General features: G+C 39.5%; 1 protein-coding gene across 1 annotated transcript; it reads left to right on the forward strand.

Moving 5' to 3' along the window:
- The first annotated feature begins 3,497 nt into the window (after positions 1-3,497).
- Positions 3,498-7,775, forward strand: LOC146635853 (GTPase IMAP family member 8-like). The gene is made up of 2 exons (XM_085350229.1): positions 3,498-3,522; positions 5,593-7,775. The coding sequence occupies exons 1-2, from the start codon at positions 3,498-3,500 to the stop codon at positions 7,773-7,775; spliced, it is 2,208 nt and encodes a 735-aa protein (XP_085206355.1).
- Positions 7,776-9,592: the final 1,817 nt, after the last annotated feature.

The following is a 9,592-nucleotide window of genomic DNA, read 5'->3' on the forward strand; positions in this document are numbered from 1 at the left end:
GGGCTTTGGAGCGTGATGTCATGGGGGTGGGCGTGGAAAGGATTTTGGCCCGATCCGCCATTTTGGGGGTCTAAGTAAGGAGCGAAAGCATAGCCATGGTTCATACTTGCTGTGTGGTCGGCTGCAATGTTCGATCTTACGACCGGCACGGGAATAAGTTTGGATTGTCTTTTTATGCTTTCCCAACCTGGAAGCAACATGAAGGAGCTCATGCATCGGATATTACCGAACGAAGGCGTCTAGCCTGGATAGCAGCCGTGAGACGAGCTGATATCAAGTTCTGTTACGTCTCCAGATATCAGTTGGTGTGCTCAAGACATTTTCATTCCGGTAAGTTCTAAATATGTTCACATCACACTTTATAGCTGAATAATATCATCGTTGGTGGTCTCGGAAGTTATAAAATTTGCGATCAAACATCAAATGGAGTAACTTGATTGGTTGATGTAAAGACAATAAATGAAATGAGACAGGAAGGACACAAATTGGCGTTAATAATTTGCCCGATTATCAACATGTTAATTTGCATCTACTTTACAATTATGGGCATATAATATGATAACGATATTTTAGCAGTTCAATGATAAATGTATAACATTAATTATGGTGGGGGGTGGAAAATGGCTATTTCACTCGATGCACTCCAGCTGACTTACTTTGGTATTAATGACGACGTACTCAGAGTTTGGCGGCTTGAAAATAGCCAAATCTTGCACCCAGCCATTTGTAAATTTGATGTGCGCCTCCAGTGACTTGTAATTACGAAACTGGTTTGCTGTGTAAGCGCTTACTCCACAAACAAGATACGTGAAGATATCGAGGTAGGACAGTGGCGGTAAGTCGTCTGGGTCTTTACTCCACTGCCGTATTTCAAATGGGTCCAGATTTGCGATGCACTCTATTTTTTTCAAGTACCGCTGCTTCGCCTCTGGTCTCGGTCTCTATACCGTCCGTTTTCTTTTGAGCTGCTTTTAAGCATGTTTCTTGTCGTCGTCGTTCCAACACAGTGTGTTTGTTTTGATTCGTAGACCCCGAAAATGGAGCTGCGCTCCCACAATGCATTGCGGCGTGACGTCAATCCAAAGCCCTATAGTGGGTGGGGGGCATCTGTAGCTGGTGATTTCCTGCAGGCCCCTCCACACTGACGCAGGGTCGTTGGCTGAGAGCCGTTCTTCCAGCTTCTGGGAGTAGATGCTTTTAGCTGCTTTGATAATGTGATTAATGTAATTATGTAGCAGATTATATTTTAATATTTCATTTTTAATCAGTGGTTAGTTGTTAGTCACACTATATGGTGCTAGTAGTGGCAATCTGAGCAACCCTCACTCACCTACTATAGCTATATATAGGGTTACATACATGTATGAAAGTCTGTACAAGTCTTTGCATTACTGTCATGGTCCTGGGTCTTTGAGCCAGATTATAAATTTGTGTTGTGACTAGGGATGGGTACCGGTGTCCGGTGCCATGATGGCACCGGTTCTGACATAAACGGTAGTAACCAGACCGAAAAGCAGCGCACATTTCGGTGCTTTATTTCGGTGCTTTTTTCCTGAGCTGTGATACACTTCTAGCCAATCATTTTACGTTTCCCAGGATAGTAGGCGGGGCCAGGTACGTACGTTCAGTTAGAGCAGAGCTACAGATTAAAAATGTCCAAGGCGAAGCGGTCAAAAGTCTGGCTGTACTTCACAGCAAAAGATGCAAACTCAGCAGCCTGCAACAAGTGCTTTAAGCTGATACTGTGATGCTGTCAAAGGAGGTAACACCTCGAATCTGATGAAACACCTGGCGACGCATAGCGGTTTTTTTAAAAGCCGAGAAATGCGCCGTATTTGATAGCTTGCTGCGAGACCTCACACTGTGCACGTTGGGTGGGTTGCCAGTTATCGGACCCGGAGCAACATCCCCCAAAAACCTGAAGAATAGAGTCCTGGCCCCTAGCCCTGCCAGTGTAGCAGAAATGATGAGGATGATGGCAGCAGCAGCCGTTCTTCTCTGCGTGAGTCTCTTAGTGTTGTTCGAGTGTAATTTACCTTGAGTAGGCTAACCACGTTATTACATTAATGCATGTAAGGTGAACTAGCAAACATCATCATAGTTACATGCGGCTGTCTTCTTGTTTGATGGCAGATGCTCCCTTCACCCTGGCCAAAAAGGCTAAAATGACCAAAGAAAAAGTGGAAAACAGTTAAACATGAGAGGTTTTTGGACAAAGTTTGTGTTTTTTTTCCATTGTTTAAGCACTGCTTCCAGCCAAGAGTGATACCATATATGCCCTATAGCTGCAGAAAAGGCTAACATTGTTATCTTTTTACAAAAAAAAATAAAACAGCTGAACATGAGAGGTTTTTGGACAAAGTTTGTGTTCTCCATTCTTTAAGCACCGTTTAAGCACCGGCACCGTTTCAAAAGTACCGATTTGGCACCGGTATCGGATAAAACCTAAACGATACCCATCCCTAGTTGTGACTCATTCTTTTGGATTCAAGTGATTTTCATATTCCTTTATTAGTCAGTCTTTAGTTTTGTATTTACTGTATCTCATTTTAATTCTTGTTGTCCTTACTTTTCACTATGAACAAAACAAACTTCACCTCACACCGCCAAACCAACCGTACCCCTCCCCTCCTACTGACCCCCCTCAATTCGTTGCATTTTCTATTTGTATTTCTCTTGAGTTTCGGTTTTAGAAATACTAAATTAATCTAAGAAAGAATTATTGGATATGTTTTTTGACTCAAGTACAGGATACCAAATTTCAGTTTAAAAAGGGAAATTGTATGCTTATTTAAACTAAACAAATGATAAAAAAAACTCCACAGTTAAAAATGTTGTGTTGTTTTGTTTTATTTTATTTTTTTGGAAGAACTTTCCAAAACACTAGGCCATGCTTTTCAATTCTACACACCGCAGGATAGAGTTGTCTGTGTGATATGTAACAGAGAAAACATTTGCCTAGCTTCTGGGCGTTGCCCTGCCTGTCCGGTCAGACAACATACCTTTGATACAAGTTTTCTTTCATTTCTTAAAAAGCTAAACCAAATGCAATGACATGGAAATGAAGAATTTAAACACTCAGCTGAGATATAAAATGCCAATTCAAATGCAAATTCATTCAGGGTGGCACAACCTACTGTACACCTAGTTTGAGTCACAAGATTAATGTCCAAGACAGAGTCTGCATGTAGGTCTGTGAAAGCAACATAATGAACTTTCAGTGCTCGGAGCTCCACACCCACTTTAGAGATTAGCTGACCTTTTTGTTTCAACGCACCAAAAACAAAACATGCTGCAAAGTATGATGTCATCTCTCATTCAAAACTAACTCAATTTGAATGACATGAAACCATAATCTCTTTCATAACGACCTTTTTGCCCCACCTCTCAAACAAGTTTCCACACGTTAAACACAGCAGCACGATAAAGTGGAAACGGCTGAGCAGCGAAACATCAGAGACAGAAAATTACACATCAGCTGCCCGTAAAAGACAGACATGGCCAGCAAATACACTCGCCTTGGTGAGTACATTTAAAAAGACTAATCTGTAACATAAATTTTATGTAAAGGGTAATAAAACTTGACACATGGTTCACAAATTGCCCAATATGAACTTCAGTTCTCAAAAGTTGAGTAAAAACTAGCACAGGCCAACAGATCTCTCTCTCTCTTTCATTAAAGCCTAGAGTCAGAAAGAACCTAGGGAAAGAAAATTAAAATAATTTATTAGGAAAATAATTGCTTTTGAATCAATGTCATCAACAGTTTCAAAGGCGTTTTGCTGTTTATCTGCTCAACATTTGTTCCATTTACCAATAAACATTTAGCGCTCTGCAAGAGGAAGTGTAAGGAAACAAATACGTGTAAAACAATTATGAGTTGTTTTATTATTGCAATTTGCAATATGTATATATTGCTGCAATAAAGTATGTATCTATTTGAGAATTTCCCCCTGTGGTTTGTGCAGCTTTCACACATTTAGCTTCTCGAATCACCAGCAGATTAATGCTCCATCCACTAAATCAACAAACCAAATTCCAAAAACGTTTGAAAATCGAACTAAAACCAGAATGCAATAATAAGCAATTCTCATGCAACAGGATTTTATTCACAGAACATAGAAATTTACAATATCTGTTTGCATTTTTTTTAATGGGAAAGTGGTGACAGTAGTCAAAGGGAAGATGGTGTGGAGTAGAGAGAGATAGGACCCAAATGCAGACGATAGAGACAAAGTGATGATGATAACAAAAGCCTTTATTCAGGGCTGTAAAAATGTTACAAATAAAAGTCAAGGACAGCTAGAAAGGAGCAAACAAAATCTATACTAGGAAAACTAAACATAAAACCTGAAATATAACTAGAAAGCCTGAGACATGGAAACACGGGGGGAAAGACCAGCAGAGAAAACATAGGGGAAGACACACAGCAGAACATGCAGGTGATCCAATACAGAACAAAGGGAAGCACACACTTTATGCACACACAGGGAAAGGAGGAAATGGTGGAGATGCAGGGAACGCAGCTGAGACTAATCAGATGAGACAAGACAGGGAGGAAACAAAACAGAATACACTGCTACAGGGCGTGGGACTGTCAAAGTAAAACAGGAAATAACACAAACATTGAACTAGGGGCACTAGATACAGCACAAGGAACACAAGGGAGGCACAGAAAACACCAAAACTATCAGGATCCTGGGTCTCTTGACTCAGTGTTATGAGTTCCTTGTGTCTTTATAATTTTGTATTGTGATTCATGTTTAAGATTCTCTTCGTTCATCTTAGTTTATTCCATAGTGTCTAGTGTTCTAGTTTAGAGTATTCAATAGGTCCCCCTTATATAGTTGCCCTCTGTGTGCCTGTGTTTATATTGTGGTGTTAGTTCTTGTGCCATGTTCCCAGTCCTTGTGTTCTGTGTTTTCTAATCCCGTCATGTGCTCCTCCATGTTCTCTTTCTCCCTCCATACTGTCTCGGTGTACTTCCTGTTTTATTTTGAAGGTCTGTGTCCTCTGTTAGTGTAGTCTGCTTTTGCGTCCTTGTCTCGTCAGGTCTGATTTCTCCCAGCTGTGTTCCCCTCCTGTGTTCCATTCCCTGATTGCACCTGTGTATCTTTAAGCCCTGTGTTCTCTCCTTCTTGTGGCTGGTCCGTCTATGTCGTCTCCCTAAGTGTCTTTCTAAACTTAAACAATTTTCTGGACTGCTGTGTTTCCCTTTATTTACTCAGTGATTTAATGTTTGGCCTGCACATGACAGAACAGAAAGTACACCTTCTATCTTCAGAATTTGAAATATGAAAGTATTAGCTTTAGTGAAAGGAAATGGTAAAATGCAACTTCATACACTTATTCTTCTTTTTTATACTAAGTTAATATACTGTGTTGTGTTGTTTGTTGCGTTGTGATGTGTCATATCGTGTCGTGTTGTGTTTTATGTAGTGCCGACGTAGGACAGTTTTTCCAATTTCATTGTACTACTGTACTATGTATGACTGTGCAATGACAATAAAGAGTTATTTTATCTTATCTTATGTTATCTTATGTTATCTTATCTTATACAATCATAAATAAAAGATGTTTTATATTTTTCAGCAGAGCAAGAGGTACCAGAGAAGGCAGAACTCAGGATTTTGCTTCTTGGAAAAACTGGAGTTGGAAAGAGTGCTTCAGGAAATACCATCTTAGGAAAAGGGAATGCTTTTAAATTGACATCATCAGAGTGTCAGAAGGAAACGGGAGAGTTTGGAGGTCAAAAACTGTCTGTAATTGATACTCCAGGTTTGTTTGACACCCATAAACCTGAAGAGGAGTTAACAGCAGAGATGGAGAGATCCATCTGCTTTGCTGCTCCTGGTCCTAATGTGTTCCTGGTTGTTATTCAGGCCAACAGATTCACAGAAGAACATCAAGAAACATTGAAAATAATGCAGAAGATGTTTGGAAAAAGGTCAGTATGTTCCACATTAGTCTTGTTCACCCATGGAGATGAGCTGAAGTCAAATGAAGACACCATAAAAGAATTAATCAGTAAAAATCCAGCTCTCAGTGACTTCATCAGTCAGTGTGGTGGAGGATATCATGTCTTAAACAACAGAGAAAAGGATCCCTCTCAGGTCAGAGAGCTGCTGGAGAAGATTAACACCATGGTTCAAAGAAATGCAGGAATATACTACACCATTGAAATGTTCAGAGAGGCTGACCTTAGGATTGTTCTTATTGGGAAAACTGGAGTTGGGAAGAGTGCATCAGGAAACACCATCTTAGGAGAAAAAGCTTTTAAATCCGCAGCAGGTTTTTCTGTAGTAACGTTAAAGTGTGAGAAGAAACCAGGTCTGTTTGATGGTCAAAAACTTGCTGTAATTGATACTCCAGGTTTATTTGACACCAGAAAAACTGATGAGGAGGTGAAGAGAGAGATCAGTAGCTGCATCCCCCTTTCTGCTCCTGGTCCTCATGTGTTCCTGGTTGTAATTCAGGCCAACAGATTCACAGAAGAAGAACAAGAAACTGTCAAAATCATCAAGAACATGTTTGGAGATCAGTCAGCAAGTTACACTATGGCCTTGTTCACCTGTGGAGACAATCTTGAGGCAGATGGAGTCACCATAAAAAAAATGATCAATAATAATCCAGTCATCTCTGACTTCATCAGTCAGTGTGGTGGAGGATATCATGTCTTTAACAACAGAGACAAGGATCCCTCTCAGGTCAGAGAGCTGCTGAAGAAAATCAACACAATGATTGAGAGAAATGGAGGAAGATACTACACTAATGAAATGTTCAGAGAAGCTCAGAGAGCCATGAACAAATCAGAAGCTGACATCAGGATTGTTCTTGTGGGGAAAACCAGAGTTGGGAAGAGTGCAGCAGGAAACAGCATCTTAAAGGGAAAAGTATTTAGATCAACAGACTTCTCTTCCTCTGTAACATCAGTGTGTCAGAAGGAAACATGTCAGTTTGAAGGTAAAACAGTGGCTGTAGTTGATACTCCAGGTCTGTACAAAACTAAACTAACTAAAGAGGAGGTGAAGAGAGAGATTGTTAGATGCATCTCCTTTGCTGCTCCTGGTCCTCATGTGTTCCTGGTTGTGATCCAACCAAACAGATTCACCAAAGAAGAACAAAAAACTGTGAAAATCATTCAGAAGATCTTTGGTGAACAAGCAGCTGATTACACGATGGCCTTGGTAATCCATGAAGATGATGAGAATAAAGACACCATAGAAGAAGCAATCAAACATCCAGATCTCAAAGACTTTATCAGTCAGTGCCGTGGAGGATATCATGTTTTTAACAGCAGAAACAAGGATCCCTCTCAGGTCAGAGAGCTGCTGAAGAAAATCAAGACAATGACTGAGAGAAATGGAGGATTCTGCTTCACCACCAAAATGTTTGAAGAGGCAGAGAAAGCCATAAAAACAGAGATGGAACGACTTCAGAAAGAAAATCCAGAGATGACGGCCAAAGAAGCAAGATACAAAGCAGAAAGAAGGAATGAGTTTACCCTGGGGAACTGGGATGCTTTTTTTGCTGAAGCTGATACTGGTGCTAATGTTGGAGTTGCTGCTGGTGCTGGAGCTGGGGCTGGAGTTGCTGCTGGTATTGGTGCTGGAATTAGCATTGAAGTTGCATTTGGAGCTGGTGTTGGAGCTATAGGGGGTCCAGTGGGGGCTGCAGTAGGAGCGTTATTTGGAGCTTTAGTGGGACTTGCAGCTGGTTTCACAGTAAAATCTGTAACTTCGAAAAGAAAATTAAATGATTGTGTTACACAGTAACATTAAATGAAAAATTACATTTATCAGCAGCTTGTCAATTCTCCATTTACAAGAAAATAGATTTTTAAAAAAGTAATAGTAATAATTTTTGAGTATGTGCTGTTTAGATAGATGGACTAAAGCAGCGGTCCCCAACTCCCGGGCCTCGGGCCGGTACCGGTCCGTGAGTCGTTTGGTACCGGGCCGCAAGAGTTGAGGCTCAGGTGTGAAATGTATAGTTTTCAGGGTTTTTATCAGTTTTCAGCGTTATTTTGTTATCGCTTTTATCGTTAACTCAGTTTTTCTGGGTCTTTTCACGTGTGTTATGGATCGGTACTGGTACTAGTTTTATTTTGTTGTATTTATCCGCGACACCTTAAAGGCCGGTCCGTGAAAATATTGTCGGGCATAAACCGGTCCGCGGCGCAAAAAAGGTTGGGGACCGCTGGACTAAAGAACATAATATATGAGATGTAAAGAAGAAAGAAAGAAAGTTAAAGAAACAATATGTTTCTTTAGGACAGTTGAGTTGTTGTTGCAGTTGCTGCTCCACCTGCCACTGAAGCTGGTGTTGGAGTTGCAGTGAATCTTATTGCCACCGCTACAGTGACAAAGCCAGCATTTATTAAACACCGATGTTCACTATTTAGCAGTAACTTATAAAAGTCACATTATCATGAAGACAGAGTGTAATTGTAGTGTAACTATCTTTGTAATTCTTATTATTGTTAGTGATTTTTTAAATTAAATAATACATTTAATAACATCATGGTTTTTTATTAATTAATTGAATAGGACCATATTAATCACTACTGATTATTAGCTTGCTTATAATGATTGAAGTATATTAAATTCAACTCTAAACCAATCAGCTTGTCAGATTGTGTACAATGTATTTTGAAGCTGTGGTCTCACATATACTTTTATCTCTTAAATCATTAATTATGAATTAAATTAAATTTATTGATAACAGTTGTTTTTATTCTTGTCTTTTCTAACAAAAAAAAAAAAACTGGAACAAACCAGTTTCCCATGAAAAGATTCACTGACATGTTTGAGCTGAGCAAATTGTGAAAGAACAGCAAACATTTATTTCATGTTTTCTCCACTGTGTCAAAAACATTTTTATTTGGTGATTATGGAACAAATTAAAAGGTTAACAGTCAAGTGAAAACAATCTGCACAGGCATTGTAAAACTGCATCAGCCATCATTATGAATCAGTTTGTTTGGTTTCATGCAGCACCACCTGCTGGATAAACTCTGACCTCCAGTTAAACTTCAAACGAAGTCAAAATATTTCTTTCAGCTCACACACTAAGTGTGTGATCATCTCTGCTGCTGAGTGATGTGAAATGGAAGACACTGAACGTGGATGGATTTTTTTAATCAACTGCTGCGGTTAAAATCAGCTCAAAAGTAATAAATTAATCAGAAACAATCTCAATGTTTTTGTGGGATTGTGTCATAAAAAAATCAGAGAAACTTGTTAATATGAGAATAAAGTGCAAAAAGACCTGAAGTTAAGGCTGGAACTGAAAACACACATTTATTAAAGAGAACTACAGCAATGTTTCAATCAGGGGTCTCAAACTCACATGAGCCGTGGGCCACTTCTGGCATCGTCATCTCATTGGAGGGCCACTTTACTGTTCAAGTAGTACAAACAAACAAACAAGAAAACACCCACTAATATTTCCTAAAATGTAGTATGTTCTTTTGTTTTTAAATGTCAAATATTGTACAACAAAACAAAACTGTAAACGTGAACGCATTTTTTTTTCTTAACTAACTGAAGCCTTTCACTGAACTACCAAATAAACTAACTGTTCCTCTCTT

Source organism: Diplotaxodon limnothrissa, linkage group LG3 (assembly GCF_057381915.1).
Source record: "Diplotaxodon limnothrissa isolate DT_005_m linkage group LG3, D_limnothrissa_male_GT1.1, whole genome shotgun sequence".
NCBI lineage: Eukaryota > Metazoa > Chordata > Actinopteri > Cichliformes > Cichlidae > Diplotaxodon > Diplotaxodon limnothrissa.

Coding starts and splice junctions, on each gene's coding strand:
- LOC146635853 (XM_085350229.1), top strand. CDS start 3,498: ATGGCCAGCAAATACACTCGCCTTG. Junction 3,523..5,592: donor CAGCAAATACACTCGCCTTG/GTGAGTACATTT, acceptor TATATTTTTCAG/CAGAGCAAGAGGTACCAGAG.